Source organism: Symsagittifera roscoffensis, chromosome 2 (genome assembly GCF_963678635.1).
Source record: "Symsagittifera roscoffensis chromosome 2, txSymRosc1.1, whole genome shotgun sequence".
NCBI classification, from domain to species: domain Eukaryota; kingdom Metazoa; phylum Xenacoelomorpha; order Acoela; family Convolutidae; genus Symsagittifera; species Symsagittifera roscoffensis.
Window position 1 is genome coordinate 26814149 of NC_087063.1, and position 22633 is coordinate 26836781.

The window sequence follows — 22633 nt, forward strand, 5'->3', positions numbered from 1 at the left end:
TCAGCTCTGCTGTTTTAGCTCCTGTTAGTTTTGTCTCATCCAAGAGTCCATTTGGTTTTGCAATCTCTAAATAATTGACATTTCATTCTTAACTATTCATGCACAGTTATTCAAGATGCAGTTTTGGTGTTGGCATAATGTGTCAAAACTCCAATTTCGTCTCACATTAACTAACAAACTTGTTATATTTGATTGCATTAGGTTAAATATATAAAGAAACTTGGATTGATTGGATTTGCATTTGATCATTTTCTAACAAAACATGAACGAATCACAGAGCAGCCTTTTATTGAAGGTAAGCAAAAATTCAATCATTATAGAGTAATTAATTCATTCAAAATCATGGGCCTCAAAAAAGAAAACTTTTCATTAAATTATCATAGAATCAAAAGTCCAAAATCATATAAGCCTTCACATTTAAAAACTGAAAGAACTCGTAGATGCTGTAATAATCAGTGAATGGAAATATGGATTATATTGAATTTGAATTTTATGCGATTTTTAAAAAACCAAATTATGAAACAGTTTTGAAGGATTTTCGAAAGACGTATGTATTTTATTTTTTTTTTTTATTTTTTGAGAGAAAATATCTGAGACGATAACTGAAATAATTTTATTGCCAGCATCCAGTTTCAAGCGTTAATAATCGATTATATTAAGATTTTAGTACCAGTCTCACTAAAATTGAGAAACAATCGATTTTCACCAATTAATAATCGATTATAATTACTCTTTTCAAAATCAAATTATAATCAATTATAATCGATTATAGTCGATTTTTTATTCGACTATTTTTCGATAAATTTATAATCGATTATAATTGATTATAATCCATTATTTTTTATCAAATTTCTATTTCATTAGTTTTGCACAAAAATCCATTATAATCGATTATAATTGATTATAATCCCTTTTGTTTGTCCATTTTTGTGTTCGAAGTTGCATCTAAATTGCTTATATTTTATGCTTTTTGTGGACATTGGTTTCTATGAAAAATGAGAAAAATATTTTAAAAGTTTTCCAATTGATTCAAAATTATAAGTTTTGTTTTCATTTCTCCCCCATTAGGGTTGTTTTGTGATGCATATTTTAAGCTTTTTTTAAACACCAAAACATCAGCAAATTGATTTAGTCTCATCATTGATTCGAAAAATTTATTTTTCATATACCGCGAGAACCTTTCCCTTCATATGAAAGGATCTCTATGAAACTTTTGTTTCGTGGTAAAACTTTGTGTTCAGATGAACCAAAGTGTTCAAGAGATCTCTCTTTTAGAGATTTTCTTATTGACACAAAAATTAATAACCCATAAGATATCATTTGAATATCGCAAAATTTCGGCAAAATGAGACATTATAATCGATTATAATCGATTATAATTGATTTTAAGGGTTTTTATTAAGAACTGTAATCAATTATTATCGATTATAAGGGATTATAATTTCTTGGAAAATATCACGATTATAATCAATTATAAGTCCCTTAAGGACCTAATTTTGGTAATTATAATCGATTATAATTGTCAAAAAATTATCATAATAATCCGTTATAATCGATTATTTACGCCTAAACTTGGATGCGGGTGGATACTCTGAAGACATTGTGAAATGATATTAAATTAAATAAAAGGTTACTTTTACGGAAAGTTTTCAAACTGATTATAAGTTAATGATACTTTTTGGACAATCCACTGGTTTTTTTGTTTTTGATGATTCCAGGAAACTTGAAAGTTTGATTCGTAAAACTTGACTGAGTTTTGCCGAAGTTTTTAAATACAGTTGATGTAAAACAAACTTTGGAACTATGCAACAATCCTCCCCACCCCCCCCCCCCCCCCAATGGTACCTATTTAAGAATCTCCACCCCTATAAATAAATACAGTAAAATAGCACTGACCTTTCTATTTAGAGTTTCAATTTTGCTGGATCCTGATCGGTCGAAAAATCGACCGTTTTGATCTACTTAACAATCTCCCCCCTTTCTTGAAAGGGGTGGAGATTGTTAAGTAGATCCCAAACTTTGCTGAGTTGATTTTTCTTTCACCGCTCAGAACACTTCTTAGGTAATCCTGTTGGGTGATAATAGTAGCGCCAGTAAAACCAGACTGCACTCGCTATGTATAGACAAGCAGAGAGCCACTATTGTATCAGAGTTTACGAACAAAGAGGCATAGAAAAGTTCAAGCTAACTTCAGTTATCAGATTATAGCTACCTGAAAAATGAACTGCACACCTTTTTGAAGAGTAATCCAAGACTATATATGGCAAGATATAACTAAAATTGGCATCGTAATATTGCATTACAAATTAAAACTTTTTAGTAAAAGAGCAACCTAGATTAGTTCTCAATAAGATCAATTGAACACTGCAAATTTAGAGCGGGAGATTGCCTGTTGTAGATCTGCCATAAATTTTCAAATGATTAGAAGTTTGTACTAAATTTCCCTATAGAAAAAAAACATTGGTCAGGTTTGTACCAAAATTATTTAACTCGAAATCTGATTGGTGAAATAGTGAATGGTTGAACTAATTGTCTATTGCTCAAACAACATAAAATCAAACAGCCTAAGCAACAAAATCATGACCAACGCAGTCGCGCGAACGGCTTACAAGCTAAGCTTGCTAACGGAGGGACGGGCTCTGTAAAAATTAGAGTCAATGACTTTAAACCGAGGTAAAGGGCTTTCTAGTCTTTGACGAATTAAACAGTTCGGTAAGCGATCAATTTTTCTTTTGGTACAAACTAGGATGATTTTTTATTTTAGTTTTTGTAAATGGGGTATTTTAGCAGGGTAACAGTGCCAAAGTGCAAACGTTCCGAACTGAAACGTTGCTCATCAGTGTCAAAGAATGTTTTGAATACTGTTCTTAGGCTTGTGTTCAGTAAACCAATGTATCAGTAATTAACCATATACGTAGTTTGAATTACGTAATAACTTTATTTTTTTTTCAAATAGAATTGACCTTACGAGTGTAAATAAATGGCCGAAGCATGCATCAAACAAAAAAGCGCTGAGTATACAAACCATTTAAAAAGTGCTATCAGAGGAATTAAATTTGCTTGACATTTTTAACAGTTACATACTTGTTAGATAACTAATATATAACAATTATGTATTTTCGGTTGGCTTATAATTCTACTGGTTTATACACCCTCGAATTTTCATGAGCTAAAATGAAAATTGAAGGTTGCAAGATTCCTGAAAAGAGTCGATTTATTTCAATTTTAAATCACGTTTTTGCTGTACGAAAGAAATGAAATTTTTTGTATAAATCTGAGATTTTTTAAATGTGATTATGAAATCAAAAGATGCAATTATTTTGAAATTTTAGTTAACTGATCTGGTCCGTCGTTTTCGGTTTGCTGATACATCAATTTACTGAACAACCCACTGTTTTTTCATCCCAAATCACTGACAAGTAACGTAATTCAAATATTAAAAAAAAATTTTAAAGACAAGAATGGCCATTATAATTGATGCCGCTTGTTAAACAACCAACATTTACCAAAACGGGGCGCCCTTAACTTTTCTGACCAATCAAATAACGCAAAACTTTAAATTTCATCATTTTTCGGCACTGTTAAACACATTTTCAGTTTCAGTGCCAATGTATTTTGGCACTGTTGTGCGCCCCTTGAAAAAACCCACCGAAATTAGGTATACTAGCTTGAACTTTGGTCTTGTAGATTTTGGTCGATGAAAAACGTGTAGTTTTACAAATCTGGGACACAGCAGGTTCGTTTAAACGGCGGTGCACACAAAACAGTTGTTAAAAAAAAAACAAATTATCCAAGTGCAGAATGAATCAATTGAACGAAGCTTTAACTATCAAACTACTCGTTACGCATTTTATTCTTTGCCCTGAAGAATTTGCCAGAAAAATTCACAGAAAACTCCACATCCGCAAACGCATGGTCGTCTGTCTGGCTGCATGACCTTAAAATTTTCTTGCTCAATTTAATGAACTCTTCTAAACATTCATTGTTTTTTTTGCACAATCTCACTAAGCAATTACCAATGGCAACAAATGTGAACTGATGTAAACTTTTCGTGATCAATATGCAGTTACAGATGCAGGGGCTGATGCAAAATAAGTTCGTCCTAGCCAATCAGAGATAATAATTTGGTCTTGTTCTGGAACCATACTGCTCTTGCAACACTCGTCTTTTTTACTTTCGCTAATACGGATAAGATAACTGTACCCAGTTTTTATGCTCCGCGTAACAACTTACACGAGAAGAAACGAAAGCTTGAACTAATATTTCATTTAAACGTCTCTAATAGCAAATATTTAGGCATTACGGCATGATTTTTCGTATGATTAGTTATCCCGACAAAATAGTTTTTAATAATTAGGCCAACAACGCTTTCAATCTATTGGATTTCCATTCTACAGAGGTGCAGATTGCTGTTTTGGTGTACGATTTCTTTTAAATGAATTCATTCCTATTCATTCCGACTCATACAGGGATGAGTTTCTTCATCAATGCGATCCGCCTAACCCAGAAATATTTCCCTTCATAGCAATCAGAATGAATGTTTGTATAAAAAATCGCCAGTCTAGTGCACGCATGACTGCCTTCCTAATTATTTTGCCCAGCCCCAAATATTTCATTTAAACGTCTCTAATAGCAAATATATTACTTCTTTATATAATTATATTCTACATGATTCGAAAATTGATCGAAAAAAAAAGAAATTGCACTGGAGAAAATTGCACTGATCAGAAAAAAAAAGAAATTGCACTGGATCGCAGTCGTTATAAGATTTATTTGGACAAAAGATTTTCAATGATCTTTCCCAACTTTTTTTTTAAATTTAGCTTGAAATTGCAAACCGCTAACCGCGTGATGTGATACAATACTGCATATACTATGTAAAAAGAATGATCAGCAAAAAAGAGAAAATAATGAGTTGTGGTTGCGGGTGTCCAGAAAAACTCAATTTTATTTGGGATGGTCTGAAAATGCCAAAATTTGGTCACAGCAGTCTTGACATGAAATTACAACCTCAATCCAGGTCTTCAACCGGAGTTAAACTTAGGTATTACGGCACGATTCGTTGTCTGATTAGTTATCCCGGTAAAATAGTTTTTAATAATTAGGCCAAGAACGCTTCCAATCTCTTGGAGTTGCATTCTACAGAGATGCTGATTGCTGTGTGTTGGTCTACGATGTCTCCAATTGGAATTCGTTCCTCCAGCTTGATTCAAAAATGGATGAGTTTCTTCATCACTGCGATCCACCCAAACTAGAAATATTCCCCTTCATAGTAATCGGAATGAATGTCAGTATAAAAAATCACCAGTCTAGTGCACGCATAACTGTCTTCCTAAAATTTTTCCAGCCCTAAAAATTTTATATAAGCATCTCTTCAGCAAATATATTCCTTCCTCTGATGAATACTTTCTACATGATTCAAAATGAAAACAATTAGTTGCACTGGAGCGCAGTCATTCTTAGATGTTTTTGGACAGAAGGTTTTTTAATGATCTTTACCATTTTTTTTAAATAAATTAAGCTTGATATTGCGAACCCTTTATCGCGTGATATTTTACTGCATTTGATATGCAAATAGAATGATTTCAAATAATTCAAATGTTTGCTGAAGTACCATTAAAGTTCTAATAGTTTTACTAACAGCAACTTTTTTTTGTTCGGAGGACTAAAAAATGGCTTTTTTGATGAACCTCCCAGAAATATTCAAAACAACCCCTTTTAAACTATTTATATATCTTACTCTTGTATGGAAACCTAACAAGTTACACATAGAGTCCCAGTTTCAATCAATTTGCAAACTTTTTGGGGTTATGGGCTGGCTCACTAAGTTTCTTTCGAGGGAAAATAAGTCTCTTCAATCAAATAAGGGAAGAGTTGAGACTATCATTGCTGAAAAATTGTACCAAGGCTATCAAAAATGCGTTATGACTGATCCAACTTAAGACACGAAAACGCAAAATAAATTGCTTTTCAGATTTTATTCCTACTTTGATCTCACAATTAAAAAAAAATTAATTGATTCATTCACTTTTTATACCTTAGATGAATCAGAGCGAAAGAGTTGTAGGAGCAAGGAGAGCGCAGCAGTGGTGTCAAAATCATCACAATATTCCAAATTTCGAAGTAGATGCAGATGATGTCAGTGCAGTTGATAATGTAAGCTTGTGATATAATGTAAGCTTGTGCATATAGTATGTAAAAAGAATGATCAGCAAAAAGAGAAAACAATGAGTTGTGGTTGCGGCTGTCTAGAAATACTCAATTTTATTTGGGATGGTCTGAAAATGCCAAAATTTGGTCACAGCAGTCTTGACATGAAATTACAACCTCAATCCAGGTCTTCAACCGGAGTTAAACTTAGGTATTACGGCACGATTCGTTGTCTGATTAGTTATCCCGGTAAAATAGTTTTTAATAATTAGGCCAAGAACGCTTCCAATCTCTTGGAGTTGCATTCTACAGAGATGCTGATTGCTGTGTGTTGGTCTACGATGTCTCCAATTGGAATTCGTTCCTCCAGCTTGATTCAAAAATGGATGAGTTTCCTCATCATTGCGATCCACCCAACCCAGAAATATTCCCCTTCATAGTAATCGGAACGAATGTCAGTATAAAAAAACACCAGCTAGTGCACGCATAACTGTCTTCCTAAAATTTTTCCAGCCCTAAAAATTTTATATAAGCATCTCTTCAGCAAATATAATCCTTCCTCTGATGAATACTTTCTACATGATTCAAAATGAAAACAATTAGTTGCACTGGAGCGCAGTCATTCTTAGATGTTTTTGGACAGAAGATTTTTTTAATGATCTTTACCATTTTTTTTTAAATAAATTAAGCTTGATATTGCGAACCCTTTATCGCGTGATATTTTACTGCATTTGATATGCAAATAGAATGATTTCAAATAATTCAAATGTTTGCTGAAGTACCATTAAAGTTCTAATAGTTTTACTACCAGCAACTTTTTTTTGTTCGGAGGACTAAAAAATGGCTTTTTTGATGAACCTCCCAGAAATATTCAAAACAACCCCTTTTAAACTATTTATATATCTTACTCTTGTATGGAAACCTAACAAGTTACACATAGAGTCCCAGTTTCAATCAATTTGCAAACTTTTTGGGGTTATGGGCTGGCTCACTAAGTTTCTTTCGAGGGAAAATAAGTCTCTTCAATCAAATAAGGGAAGAGTTGAGACTATCATTGCTGAAAAATTGTACCAAGGCTATCAAAAATGTGTTATGACTGATCCAACTTAAGACACGAAAACGCAAAATAAATTGCTTTTCAGATTTTCTTCCTACTTTGATCTCACAATTAAAAAAAATATAATTGATTCATTCACTTTTTATACCTTAGATGAATCAGAGCGAAAGAGTTGTAGGAGCAAGGAGAGCGCAGCAGTGGTGTCAAAATCATCACAATATTCCACATTTCGAAGTAGATGCAGATGATGTCAGTGCAGTTGATAATGTAAGCTTGTTTAATTAAGGACCTTATAATTAAGGTCCTTAATTAAACATTAAGGACCTTATTAATTAAGGACCTTATAATCATTCCTTATTTTCATATTTCCATTTTTCCATATTTCATTGTATGAAATATGGATTTTCATATTTCCGCAATTTTCTTATTCCCGCAATTTTTGGTCAAGCAAAACTTCAGCAGTGATATGCTAGAATTATTAGTCACTTAATACTTAAAGTTATTTTAAAAAAAATGATAATAATGATGATCATGATAATACAATTAATAAACTTTAAGGATTAAAAACAGGAAGAATAAAAGTTATAAGAATCATAAAAGCAATACTAAAAAAACCTAATGATGAAGATCATAATTAATATGAAAATCAAAAAAGTTATCGTAACAATCATAATTTCCGATGTTGAGTTTATGTGATCATGGCCGAACGTTTACAGAGCGTCCGACTCCAGCGAAAACAGACCAAAAATAGAGTCGGTACTCAAGTTGAGGGTTCTGTCAAAGGCATCAAATTTTAGTTTTGGCCATCAAACCTCGAATTATGCGGAATACTTTTCAAATTTACATTAAAAAAAATCAGGTAAGTGTAAACAAAATAGTTATTTTCCCATTTTACCCGTTTAGTAAAAATTTCCCACTCTGCGTTAGTACGAAGTGAACTCTTCTGGCCTTCAAAGACGCCCATTTTTAGCAGTTTAATTTTGTTCACATAGAGCATCCCGGGTTCACCAAAATTTTCATACACTTTCCATATATGAGAAACTTCTTGTTATACAATTCTATACATACTATACGTATAGAAAATTTTATGAAATCTCTATGATAATTTTTTTTCTATATACGGAATTTGTATGATTAGAAATTTCCCATATATGAAAATAGCATGACTAGAAAACTTTCATATATGAAAATTTTATGATTACAACTTTTTTAAAATGAGATGAGGCATCAATTAGGACTAAGCCAATTAATCATCTTGTGGGATTAATTGGCTTGGTCGTAATTGATGCCTCATCTCATTTTAAAAAAGTGCAATCTCTGAACAGAGAAAAAAATATGACAAAAATTACGGTAATTTAGAGATTTGAAGCTCAATCTCTGCGTTATCTGCAAGTAAATTTTCTCAGCTCTTGAGAGTGCAACAAGTTTTCACACCTAATTCAATGAGAACCAATATCTGGGGTGGGGGATCAAACGCGAAAAACAAACTTGTAACTGAGTTGAACAACGCAAAACCCAAAAACTGACAAAAATGATGGTTCAGCCATTTCAATGAGCTGCATCACATTCTGTCACGGGACAACCGTTCTGTCATCTGCATCCATTTGCCATATTTAGTTTCATAACTAACATCTACAAAGACATTTTATCGTGCAAGAAAGTAAAAAAAATGAGAAAGAAAATGTTAAGGAAAAAAATTTCCAATCAATTAAATATTGGAAACATTTCTTATATTGCAAACAAAGCATGACAAACTAGCGTGGAAAAAACAATACAGGCGAACCCACAGGCGAAGCTAAATTTTGCACCACTTGCGATACAAGTGATACAAGTGGTTTGCATCACAGTAGCTGGCCCAAAAAAATAGAAGCCTGAGCCGAAAAAAAAGAGGAAAAAATGAAGAGATAAAGTTTTTTGAAATTCATTTTTTCTACATTTGTTTGAGAAAAAAGAATTCAAGGAAAGATACAGAAAAACATGAAAAATTATACAGAGCGCGCAACATCTATGTGTTCATGCCGGAAAACGCTATTACATCAAGTGGATTTTTCAGAAGATCGTTTTTAAGCATTTTTAAAAAATTTAGTTTTTAACGAAAGAATACTTGCATACAATTTTCATTGGAAAGTGTTTGAAAATCTTTTTCTTTGATTTCAAACTGAAAAATCGTTTTCGGTAATCAAAAAGCTTTCATCTGGCGAAAAACGCTATTAACTCATTTAATTTTTCTTGAAAAAACGTTTTTTTTTACAGTATTTCTGAAAACTTTATTATTCTGAAAAAAATGCTTGCCATACAATTTTCATGTATAGGAATTGTATGACAAGCATTTTTTTTCTAAAAAACTCAATAATCATGATTTTTGATTACAAAACTGTTTTAATAATATTAGAATCAAACAACCGCAGAAATTAGTTTATATCTTTTTTCAACCATTTTTCGAAACTCAATAGAATAAAAACAGTATAATACGCAGAACAAACACAAAAAAAAGGAACCAGCTACCAAGGATACGACAGATCAGTCAACACATTTGCCGCTAGCTGAGCCGGAAGATGTCGAAAGAGTTCTCCGAGGACCAGTTAAGGAGAACGCAAAGCTCAATTGCTCTTGAAAATCTGTCTATTGGGCGCATGTCAGAAAAAACCTGCGTGAAAATAACCTGACAAACAGTTACAACCCGGGTCGAGATCCCGCTCAAAAACCGCTCAAGATATGAGCGGTTTGAGCGGTTTTTCAGCAAGATTTGAGCGGTTTGAGCGGTTTGGGCGGTTTGGACGGTTTTTTCGGAAAAATCGCTCAAACCGCTCAAATCTTGCTTGAAAAACCGCTCAAAAACCGCTCATTTCTTGCGGTGATTTTCTTAAGACTTCTTTACATATAAACGAATCCCTTCTCACTTATCATTTCGACCAGCTGGTACATAACCCAGTGTAATATAATGCCCTCAATATTCGAAACACTTCTGCAACTCACAAATTCCCAGATCACGACGTCTCTTAGCATCTCAAAACGAATACGCATGGAGCTGCTGCAAGAAGAGGTTATGGAAGCAACATCTGGGTGAACAGTGAACGCATGTTTTGGACTGGAACTGATAAAAGTGTTCAAAATGAAAACTTGAAACCCATCAAGTGACGCTGAGAAAACAAGGCTAAAGTTTACCTACAACAATGATATTTAGAGAGAGCATTGAGTTCTCATCTGCTCTGCCAACTTATGCGGAAGGCAGTTCCTCAGTAAGAAAAGATTCGCTCAAGACAATGACCAATGTTTCTGTGGACTTCCTGGAGTACTTCTAGGACTGTCATTCCTCAAAAACTAAATCAGTTTCAAAGCCTGGCCGAGATGAACACAGAAAGAGGGTAAACGAATTTATAAGAGAGCCAGGCAGAAATGTTTTCGAAAATGATGAAATTGATTGAGATGAAAGAGCAGGAAAAAATTGACAAATATATCTGGCAACGCTCTGTTTGAGCTATATCTGAAACTTTGACGATGGAAACAACACTTTTTTGGTATCCATAAGTAGGCTGTAATACAGGGCTCGCTTATTAAACGAATTAGTGCATCTACCTTCAAAAACTATGAAGTAAAATAAATCAGCATCACTAGCCGACAGAAAACAGATTCGAAGCGAAGTATCCAACCCGGGTTGAGGTCGTGGTTTTATGTTCAGACTTGATAAGACTGAATCGATTCGCGTTGGGGACGAAAACTCATGGTAGCACTCGCAACGCAGGTCAAAGTCTGCAAAGCTTAAGCATAAGTCTGCAAAATCTGAACAGAAGTCTGCAAAGCCTGAACATAAGTCTGCAAAGCCTGAACAAAAAGTCTGCAAAGCTTGAACATAAAGTCTGCAAAACTTGAACATAAAGTCTAAATATACGACTAAATATAGTCTGCAAATTCTGAACATAAGTCTGCAAAGTCTGATCATAAGTCTGCACGGTCAGAACATAAAATCTGCAAAGTCCGAACATAAAGTCTGCAAAGTATGAATTCCTGAAAAAATCAAAAAATCATCAAGACCTAATTAATTGTTCTTTTTCAGTTGATACAACCAAATTATTCAATAAGTCTGTTAACTATTTTCTTTGACTCTAAAAAAGGCTACATCATCTACGTAACCTGATGTGCACCACATGGTTATGCTTTTTAGGTTTAAATTGAATGTTCCTGTAACATTAGATAGTTTCACGGATATATTTATGAATAACTTTCATAATTTGAACTATGTGTTCTCAACGTAGGGTTTGACTGATCAATAATTTTAAAGACCTTTTTAAACTTTGAAACGCTGAAGTTTAAATACTGTTCAAGACTTATCCTCTATTTTACGAAAACATGATACTTTCCCATAATACTTTCAAAGAAGAAGATATTTGTTTCAGTAACCATAAAAGATAAACAAGACTGCTCGTATCAGGGCAAAGCCCTGAATGTTCCGACTGCCTTCTAAGATTTATTGAGCAGCAGTAATACATAAAAAAATTAAATGAAATAAAATAAAATTAAAAATTTTTTTCTAAAATTTGAAATCTTTTTATGAAAATCATCTCCCCACACGCCAAATAAAGTACAAAAAGATAGATTTCGTACCTTGTAACAAATCAATTATGGCAAATAAGCTTCGTTCAACCAATTTGGAACGATTTATAAGACGGATTAAATCTCGCTTACGCGTTAATAGTGCGAATTATATTGCGCGTTAATTGTCCCAAATTGGTCAAAATGGCCAAAATGGCAATCTTTAACCCCTCTTAACTTTATGAAAAATGATCACAGGTGAAATATTTTTTCAAATTTAGGCTCAGGACAAGCATACCTTTTGAATGATATAAAAAAAATCCGTCAAAAATGGCTAGTTAAAAAGTCGAGATTTGTCTGAAGAAAAAAAAACCCACCCCGAGCACAAATATTCAGTTACTTTCGTATCGAAAGTCGGAACAAATATCAACAAATGCCAAAAAAGCCAGTTCATTTGAAAAGTTATTGTATAAATTTTTATTGCAAATTGCTATTCTTTTATGCTACAATTAACAAACAAACAAAGAACAAACGCTCAAAACTTTCTTGATGACAGTTCACAACTCGAGTTGTGAATTTTTCCACACATGCATACATACATTTACAAACATATACATACCTACATACATACATAAATTTGTACATTCATTCATTCATACATTCATACATACATACATGCAAACACATATACTTTCATACATAAATACATACATAAATACATACATACATACGTACATTCAAACATACATACACACATACATACTCACACACATACATACTTACAAACAAACAATTTTTGTTTGTTCCATAATTTTGAAACCGCTTTTCGAATTCTTTGTGCCCTAAAACCGGGAATTCCGGTCCATTCGGTCTGAATCCCGATTTTTCTCGGGCCATACGCTCTGAACCCGGATTCGGCCAGAAAGCGAATTTTGTCGGTCCACATTGTCTGAAATTGGAGTCTTTCGGTCCACACGGTCTGAATCCGGATTTTTGCTATCCAAACGAGCTAAAATTGGAAAATATATTTTTCACTCGGTCTGAACATAGCGTTTTCTAGTCCAATGCTCTTAACATACTATATTGTGGTCCGAAAAAGGTCTGAAAATGCTAAATTTTAGTCAACACGGTCTGAAAATAAAACCACAACCTCGACCCCGGAAGCTATATTAGACTTGATTAAAACGGAATGAGCTGCATCCAAAATCTTTCTATCTACATTATACCGGAGTGTACAAAGTTACGTCTGATTTAGTTTTTCAGTAAACATAAAAATGACGAAATATCCTTAATTGATGAAATCATCAATTGCCAAAACAACCGGCGAAAGCAAGACTACAGCTTTAAACCGAGTAGCTCAAGAAAATGTTGGAATACCCATTCTGCAGAAACTAAGTTTGCATGAGGAGAATTAGAGACTACATGTGAACAAAACTTGGGACCCAGTTACACAACGGGAAAGAAACACAATGCAAAAAGAGCCGAGTCAGTCAATTGTTGTTCGACCTGCAATCAGCAAGCCTTCAGTGTACCCGAGTTTCATGAGTGTACAACTCTCGCAGGCCATGCAAACTGATTCTCAGTCATCTTTTTTGCAATTCTAGAATTCATTGCTTCTGCTGAGTCTGATGGGGCTGTCGAAAGCGACCTCGCACCTTCAGCCGCTAAGAAATTTGCTCGAAAGTTTCAAGCAGAAAGATCGCCCGGAGCTTGTGAACAACCAGAAAGGGTATTCCGCAGAAGATTCATGTAGTTCCCTACCCTTCATGGACTTGACTGGAACAAATTGCCTCGACAATAAGCAGCTGAGCGATGTGGATTCCGCAAAATTATGCGGATTCCGCTTACAATTTGCGGATTCAGCTTGCAATTTGCGGATTTCGCTTACAATCTGCGGATTCCACTTACAGTTGCGGATTCCGCGACAGCTTAAGTTTACTTAACACATATATCATTATTTGTTCATGGATTCCACAAAGTGGTTCCAGATTCCCCAATTTTTGTTGCGGATTACGCAAAACTGCTTGTTTTTGGAGCAACACAGTGTTTTAGCTATCTGTCCGTGGAATCCAAAACAGCAGACAAATTTTGACAGGTTTTTGACAGAACGGAGGTTAATTTTTCCAACTTTAACTTAACAGCAGAAAAATCATTATAACAACGCAATGCTGAGTTAACTAACACAAGCCCTGAAAGTTCCGACTGCCCTTAATTAAAATTAATATATTGAAATTATTAATCAAAATATTGAAAAACTATAAGTTTTGTGGTTGCCGGACATCAAACCGACGGCACTTCAAGCCGAATCGCAAAATTAGGGATTTCAAGCCAAAAATTTTGTCAGAAAGACATCAAATGTGGTTAATTTTAAAACTATTTCCAAGAATTTTTCAGTTTCATGAGATTTCTTTCAACTTATTGGCTTTTACATAAATTTTGAGCCTCCAATTGATATTTAGGAATGTTAAAAATTAAAACATTGTTGAAGGGGTTTTTCAAGTGCATGATTTAAGCATTTCAAATTCCGCCGAGCCGATCTAACTATCTGATACCATTTTTAAGTGGTCCATGGTTATGAGGAACGCTGATTATGAACTGAACTTGTTTAAATTTTTGAAAACCAACAATTAACAGCTGAAAAATTGACGTTTTAGGCGTTTGTAAAGTTTAAGTTTCGGCTGAAAGTCCCTTCGACTTGAAGTCCCGTCGGCCTGTTGTGCTTGACTCCAATTTTGGAGATTATCAAATACCAAGTGTAAAAACTTGAATCGTAGGAAATTAATACGATCGATTAGCTAGCCTCAATTCAGTTTGGAACGATTATACATGAGTGCGGATAATTTTCTACGCACCAACAATTCGAATATTGACACAAGCTTTCAAAAAATATTGCCGCAGCAAAGGCGCTCTTTGGACAAGTGCAAGCACACGCGCTTGGCAATCTCAACATTGCAGGATCGACGCGCACACGCCGTTAGCTTTTTAAAAATTGGTCTGAATAGAAAAATCCAACCCTGGAATATATATTCCTTACTTCTTTCCAACGTCTAAATAATCAAATTTTCTAAGCCAGATTTTGCCTACGACAAACAAATATTTTTAAAGAGAACATTAAGCTCTCATCTGCTCTTCCATTTTATGCCGATGGCCAAAATTGAAACGCCAAATTTCCTAAACAAGCTCAATTTTAAAAATTAAAACTGATGGGCTGATTGTTTTGTTGCTGCCACATAAACATGTAACGTTATTAGCTACATTTTTTCTTTTTAGTTAGATATTTAAACTGTACAGACGTAGTAAGTTTTAATTTGAACTACGTAGCGAGTTTTTGATGAAATTTTTATGTTTAACGCATTATATTGAAGCCTGCACTTTTCCCTTAATCGTTCCACGGTCAAAAATTTTTTAGCTTAAGACAAGGCGTAAAATTGTTTCTGGCGTAGAAAAAAATGACAATCAATGGTCCATTTTAAAAAGACCAATAACATCAAAAACAGTTTGTGAATCGGAGGTAGGTTTTTTTCATACCTGATACAAAGGGATATCTTTGGCTTAGACAAACATTCATTCTTTTCCCCACAACAAAACTACTTCCAGATACTTTTTGACAGGGCGTCGTTTTTCAACAGAACGTCTGACAAATGACAATTATTTGTATCATAAGTCGCAAATTACTATAAAATTACTCATAAAGTCATAATGAAATTATTTGTCATCATACTAAAGATATTATTCATACCAATAACCATAATCAACATAATCATTATGATAATTTTGAAAACTCAATCTCAATTAGTGTTGTTTTTGGAAAATTTGCTATTAGGATTTAAATTTGCTGGAAAGTAAGTTTTTTCCTCTTACGTCGACAGAACAATTTTGCTGGAAAAATGACAACGTTTAAACTGTAGCTTCTCGGTTAACGCCTAATTAGCAAAGATAGATTCGCCTCTTAAAACAAGCTGTTCGAATACCAGGGAAACGCCCTGAATGTTCCGATTGCCACTTAATTCATATCGAATAGTTTTGGGAAAAGAACATAATAAAAATCTATAAATTTTTGACAATGTCAAAGATCAATCTCGTTTCGTGCGAAATTAATTGAAGCGATTAGCTAGCCTCAATTCAATTTGGAATTATTGAATTTTGGAGAATAATAAAACCACATTAAGCATAAATAATCCCTTTTTCTTGAAGATTGGAAAAATAACTGGAATAAAACCATATAGAGATATGTCAAAGGCAACTGAATAAACAAAAAATAGTAAGTTTCTAAATTATCACGACTAACAAGCATAAATTTGGAGTTAAATCTATCCTAACTCAAAAAGTTTTTGAACGCAATGGTCTAGGATATGAAGTGAAATGTGAAATTCTAGTTAGAGTTCGCAAACCAGCAAGAAATCTTTCTTGTGTCTCAAAACAACTAAAATACATTGAATAAAATATCCAAATATTTTTTATTTTAGGCCATGTTTATGCTGGCGAGAAGAACCCTCCAGCAAGAAAAAGATATGCAAGAAAAAGTTATGCAAGAAAAAGATATCCCAACATCGTCACAAAAAAGGAATCGATTGAATTACAGAATTAATTGTAATTTTATTCCGATTAATTTTGACTACATGCCCTCAATTTAAATGTCCGAAAAATATCCAGACAAAATAATCAACTTTCATCAGATAAATCAAACCAATTTTTTTTTCATAAAAAATCAGTTGTAAAAGATTAATGGCTTTAAATTCAATTACTGAAGTTTTTTTTGTCAACATGTTCTGATCATGATGAAACATTATTTGATCGATTACTAATGCTTGAAGTGGATGCAAGATTGAATGAAGTTACTAGACTCCGGCGGAACTGCAAAGTTTGAGAGCAAAGTCGTATGCCAATTTTAATCAACCAACTTATTAACACTTGCATTGTGAACCATCAAAGAAGCAAAATTTAACAAAATCAATGTTTCTCTATCTTGAGTTATAATCTGAGGTCGAATCTGATTGGCTAATTTCAGCCAAGCAAACTCAAGCAACACGGTCAGGCATTTAAATCAACTTTCACCTGCAGATAAAAAATATTACCCAAAAGAATGTGGAATTTTAACAACTTCTGTGAAACTTTGGAATTTTTTTGTGAAACTTTGATCAGGCAAGAAAAATTCCTTAAAATGGTTTCAGCAGAACAATAGTTATATAGTTTTGGTTATTTCGGCTAATAATTTTATCTAATCGAAGTTTTGAAACTATTGAAATGACGGAGGGTGTTTTGATTGACTAAAATTTTTGGCCGTTTTTGGCATGAGAACGACATTTGTCACTAAAAAAGCGCAAAATTTAATCTAAGAAAAAAGTCAAATATTTTGACATCTTTTCTTGCAAGCTCGTAGGTTTGCTCCTGGATGAAAGAACAATTAACATAAAAGGCTTTGTTGCATTAATCATACGTCATGAAAGCATATAAGACTGCTAGTATCAGGTCAAAGCCCTGAATGTTCCGACTGCCCATTAATTCGTCTCAATTAATTTTTAATTAATGGAATTTTGACATACCAAGAATTTTAGGCTGATAATATCAAATTTGACTTGTTAAGTTTTGAATCGTGTATAGAATTGATAAGACTAATAGTTTGTCTCAAATCAATTTGGAACAATTTGTAGAGCGGCTGAATTGCCACGCGTAAAAATTGATTGTCACTTTTTCAGTGCCAAATCATATAACCAACAGTTTAGCTAGACTCGTGTCAAATTAATATAATGGTATGCGAATCCCCCAAGTTTTCTTTTTTGAAAATTGGTCTGAATCAAAAACCACCTGATCATATATTTCCCCCAATTTGTCGAAAGTCGGAACAATATTGCTAGAAAAACAATTTTTGCAAAAACAATTTTGTATCCAGTGGCAGGCCTACAACTGCCTTCAATGAGGGTTTGAAACTTTGATTTTTAGAATTGATTTGAACGTATGAAATTGGGTTTTTCGCAAAATCAGCTGACTCAATGTTTTCTAAAGTCAAAAGTATTGAAGACTTTTAGCAAAGATTCTGAAAATCAAGTTATCTCGAAGTTTAACAGCTTTTACGTCGTATAAAATGAAAAAAAAAATAGACCCGATAGTCAAATTTTTGAAATTAATTTGAAAAACGTAAGCTGGATAAGTTCATTTCAAACTGGCATCATTTTTGCTCTATAAAAACCATATTTGAAATGGATCCTAGTTTGTAATTTTTGAAACTTTATTTTTTCTGGGTCATAATGGTTCTGAATTTTATAAAACAAAATCATTTTTGAACTACTTTGAAGTTTTAGCAGATCATCGTCATTCATTAATTTCATTGACTGTACAGTGTGGAAGTTTTCGGCTCGATTCATGTTCGAAAAAGAATTGCATTAAAAATTACTGAACGTGATTGAAAAAATTTTCGCGTACTTTTTTTCGGTTGGGGTGACTTTTTTGAAGCAATTAATCTGCCGACTGTAGAGTTATTAATGTAATGACTTTATTTTTCTGTAACAAATAATGTGTTTGAATTTTCTGCTTCAGTTTTCATCTAATTCCCTTTAATTCAATTTCTCAGAAAACCAAATGCGCTCCCAGATGCTGTTCTTTGACAACAAATCCTGCATTAGGATACTATTGTTTTATATATCCATTGAGAGACACGAACAAAGATCACATTCTAAAAAATGTTCAGATTAGTTTTGTGACGGCTTTGAAGACGCTTACGTAAGGTACTTATTGGTATCTCCATATAGTAATCTAAAACTATATGACTCCAGGTCAGAGTTTACTGAGGGTGCAAGAGTTTTTGGTTAAAAAAACTGCAATTTTTCTTCTTTGTTTTAAATGATATTTTTGCCTTTAAATGATAAGAGAAGTTTTGCGTCAAGCCTCTACAAGCAATCTTGTGTTTTTTTGGCAATCTAGCCAAATAACCCTCACTGACAAAAATGGTTTCTAGTCGATTTAAATTGATTATAAATCGATTTTAAATCGATCAAAATCGATTAACAATGTATATTTTACGAACTTAAATGGATTTTAAATCGATTTAAATTGATCTTTTTGAAAAATTTTATATCAATTTAAGTGTCTAAAAAATCGATTTGAATCGATTTGGATGGATTTTCCGACTCACTAAATTCATCCGAAGCTCACTTAAATCCATTTTTTATCAATTTAAATCGATCTTATTTGAAAATTTTAGATCGATTTGAGTGTCTAAAAAATCTATTTAAATCGGCATGGATGGATTTTCCGACTCACCAAAATCCATCGGAAACTCACTTAAATCCTAACATCACTAACATCAAGTTTTTTGCTAACACGGCGGAAAAAACTAACACTCTAAAAAATTGTTGAAGTTTTTTATTCTCGATTTTTTAAACATAAACATTCGTGCCAGATGTGGTAGAATTCAATAGAATGATCCAAATAAATCAGGTTTTAAAATCAAAGTTTTGCAATAAAATCATAGAAGACCATTGTAAACCAGAATATGGGCATAATCTTGTGTAACAAACAAGAAAAGGGCCAGGTAAAACTAAATTGTGTTCTCAATAATAAGCAAAAAAATCATAGAAAAACATGAAAATAAATCAGATTTTAAGCTACAACTTATGAAACGAATCAAGAAAAGAGTAAAAAAAATAAGTTTTTGAACTCAAAATATGCAAGAAGATCATCAAATTTTCTCGATATTTTGGTCTTTTTATTTGTTCTTTTTATGCTACAATACGCTATGGATGAAAATCGAAAAATGATTGGCAAGAAGTAAATGCAATAATTTTTTGAAACTGATAAAACTCGAATGAAAAAAAAAATGATTTAAATTGGTTTAAATCCGTTTTAATCCCCTTAAAAATAAAAACAAATTCAGACTGGAAAAAATGTATTTAAATGGATTTAAAATTGATTTGGATCAATTTTTTTAGCTGAGATTCAAAATCAATTTAAATTGATTTTAAATCAATTCAAATTAATCTTCATCTTTTTATTTAATCTTTTTTCATACTGAAATCGATCTAAATTTAATCAACGTACTTTTTTCATACTAAAAACGATTCTAATCCATTTTTGTCAGTGCGGGAAACAGTTGCCGAAAAAAAGTTCATGAAACTTTGCTCAGAGATATAAAGAATTTTCTTCTATTGTCAAAACCTTTTACAAGGGACTATTTTACAAATTTTGAAATTCAAGTCCAACTTCAGCCTATTTTTTACAGTAACATTGTCTTTTCAGTTTCTACAGTACACAAAACTACTCGCATCTCGTATCAGAGTCAAAGTCTCCGACTGCCCTTCATCTTTGAAAAAAATTTTTACAAAAAATTTACACAAAATTGCAAAAATATTAAATTGGTTTTCAATGTTTTCTTATTTTTCACTCCAAATACTATGGTACAAAATCTCGATTCACTATGCGTCTATTGTTGTACTAATAAAAAAATCCTCTTTTATATCAATTTGGGTTAATTTCCGAGCCGGAGTCAACTTCTGCTTACGCGTTATTAGTATGAAATATCGCAAAGCAATTTCCACACCACATAATTTTGTTAAAAAATTTCATTAAAATATTATTAAAAAATAAGATTGAGCTCGGGACATCAATAGTTTACCGATGAAATCTTTTGCGATTAGCAACCATTGTGAAATCGGAACGTAGATTAGTTTTCAATTTAACATTTTATTTGAAGCAGTCTTACTGTGATCTTGTCAAAAATAAACATAATTTGAGCATTCAGCATTTAAAAATACAATTTAGACGAAAATTTTTTGTATGTGACTTGGTCTTCAGTGTACTTGTAATTCGCAACTAGACATTTTTCCATGAGGAACTTTTCTCTCAAATCTGTTAGAGATACGTGCAGATAGTTTGACGTGCAGGCTGACTTGTTCACTGTCTTGAAAATTCAAATAACATTATCGAGTTCAATAACATTTTTTTAGACTGGCTTATTGAAAAATAATAATCTTTTGGATCCGTGGTTTTCAAACTAAATGTATCTAAATTTTGTCGGCTCGTTTCCCGTGTTTTTTAGTGTCTTACTTTTTTCATCTGTCAATTTTCAAAGCATAGTTTTTAATTTTGGTTTATACAGTGCTGATTTGAATTATCCGGACAAAACAAACAAAGCTTGAATTTTCAAACGCGTTTTTCTCAAATTGGGTTAAGATTAGACAAAAAGTGATGAAAACAAAAATTGCTTAGAATTTCATCAAAATTAATATGGTGCAATTTTTTCTCCGAAATTCTCAACCAAAATTTTACCCGAAAAATGGGTCATTTTGGCTTTTTTCAATTAACAAAAATTACGCGGAAACTACTTTGTTAATTGATAAGAAAATTATATCACAAGAAGCGTCCTACTTAGCCCAACAAAGTTTAAGAAGGGTTAAATCTCCAAAAACCAGTACAAGAGAAAAAGTTTTTGCTTGACAGCCAATAAATGTGATTTTTACTATATAAAACCCAGAATATCTGTTTTAAAACAAATTTTAAACAATTTGCGCAAAAATTTGGAGAATTAACCTTTCTTAAACTTTGTTGGGCTAAGTAGGAAGCTTCTTGTGATATAGTTTTCTTATCAATTAACAAAGTAGTTACCGCGTTGATTAATTGAAAAAAGTCAAAATGACCCATTTTCGGGTAGAAGTTTGGTTGAGAATTTCGGAGAAAAAATTGCACCAGATTAATTTTGATGAAATTCTGAGCAACTTTTGTTTCCTTCACTTTTGTCTAATCTTAACCCAATTTGAGAAAAACGCGTTTGAAAATTCAAGCTTTGTTTGTTTTGTCCGGATAATTTAAATCAGCACTGTAGTGTTTTTACACTGACTGCGAAGTCACTTCATTTTGCGTTGTTTTTGTTCAGACTTTCGATACGAAAGTAACGGAATATTTGTGCTCGTGGTGGGTTTTTTTTTCTTCAGACAAATTTCGACTTTTTAACTAGCCATTTTTGACGAATTTTTTTATATCATTCGAAAAGTATTGTTGTCCTGAGCTCAAATTTGAAAAGATATTTCACCTGTGATCATTTTTCGTCAAGTTATGGGGGTTTAAAGATTGCCATTTTGGCCAATTTGGGACAATTAACGCGCGATATGTTTCGCGCTATTAACGCGTAAGCGGAGAGTTAATCCGTCTTAAAATCGTTCCAAATTGGTTAAAAGAAGCTTATTTGCCATAATTGATTGATTACAAGGAGCTAAATCTATCTTTTTGTACTTTAAATGGCGGGTGGGGGGATGATTTTCATAAAAAATTTCAAATTTAAAAAAAAAAAATTTTAAAAATTTTATTACATTTAATTCTCAATGTTATTGCTGCTCCATAAAACCTTAAAAGGCAGTCGGAACATTCAGGGCTTCGCCCTGATACGAGTAGTCTTGTTTGCTTTTAGCTCCTATTTTTTCTGCACCAACAGTTTTGTATCAGTCTTTTTGGGGTTGGGCTCAAAATGTTTTTTCGGCCGAGTTGCCGCTCAGTAGTTGATTTCCATTGCTTTTTCAGAGACAACGGTGGAATTTTCTGTAGATGTAGATCTAGCTTTCTCTGCCTTTTTTCAATAATTTTTCAATCTAATGTTCAAAAATTATTTGAACTTCCGTCTCTCTTTCTATCCACTAACTGGACATGCAATGTTTGTTTTTAAATTGCAGGTCTTACGTTGCTCCGTTCTGCTGTCGTGTTAGAGAGGTTTCATTTTTTGCCTTTTTCGGTCTCAAAGGTTTTAGTTGATTTTGATTTCGACCAAAGTTTCGGCCAACTGATTAAAAATGCTTTGATAGCTTTGACGTTTGCTGTTTTCAGTTTTCTCTTCTTTGTCGCGTCTTTTGCTGCATATTTCATTCATGCCGAAGCTGGCGTGCCTTGCAACTGTTGCTCATTTCCCTTGTTTTA

At 33.0% G+C, this 22633-nt stretch overlaps 1 protein-coding gene across 1 annotated transcript; it reads left to right on the forward strand.

Moving 5' to 3' along the window:
- Positions 1-233: 233 nt before the first annotated feature.
- LOC134840277 (ras-related protein Rab7-like) lies at positions 234-16666 on the forward strand. The gene is made up of 6 exons (XM_063856029.1): positions 234-295; positions 5106-5287; positions 6043-6156; positions 6423-6604; positions 7361-7474; positions 16204-16666. The coding sequence occupies exons 2-4, from the start codon at positions 5216-5218 to the stop codon at positions 6588-6590; spliced, it is 354 nt and encodes a 117-aa protein (XP_063712099.1). The 5' UTR covers positions 234-295; positions 5106-5215; the 3' UTR covers positions 6591-6604; positions 7361-7474; positions 16204-16666.
- Positions 16667-22633: the final 5967 nt, after the last annotated feature.

Coding starts and splice junctions, on each gene's coding strand:
- LOC134840277 (XM_063856029.1), top strand. CDS start 5,216: ATGGATGAGTTTCTTCATCACTGCGATCCACCCAAACTAGAAATATTC. Junction 5,288..6,042: donor TCATAGTAATCGGAATGAAT/GTCAGTATAAAA, acceptor TTTATACCTTAG/ATGAATCAGAGCGAAAGAGT. Junction 6,157..6,422: donor ATGTCAGTGCAGTTGATAAT/GTAAGCTTGTGA, acceptor TTTAATAATTAG/GCCAAGAACGCTTCCAATCT.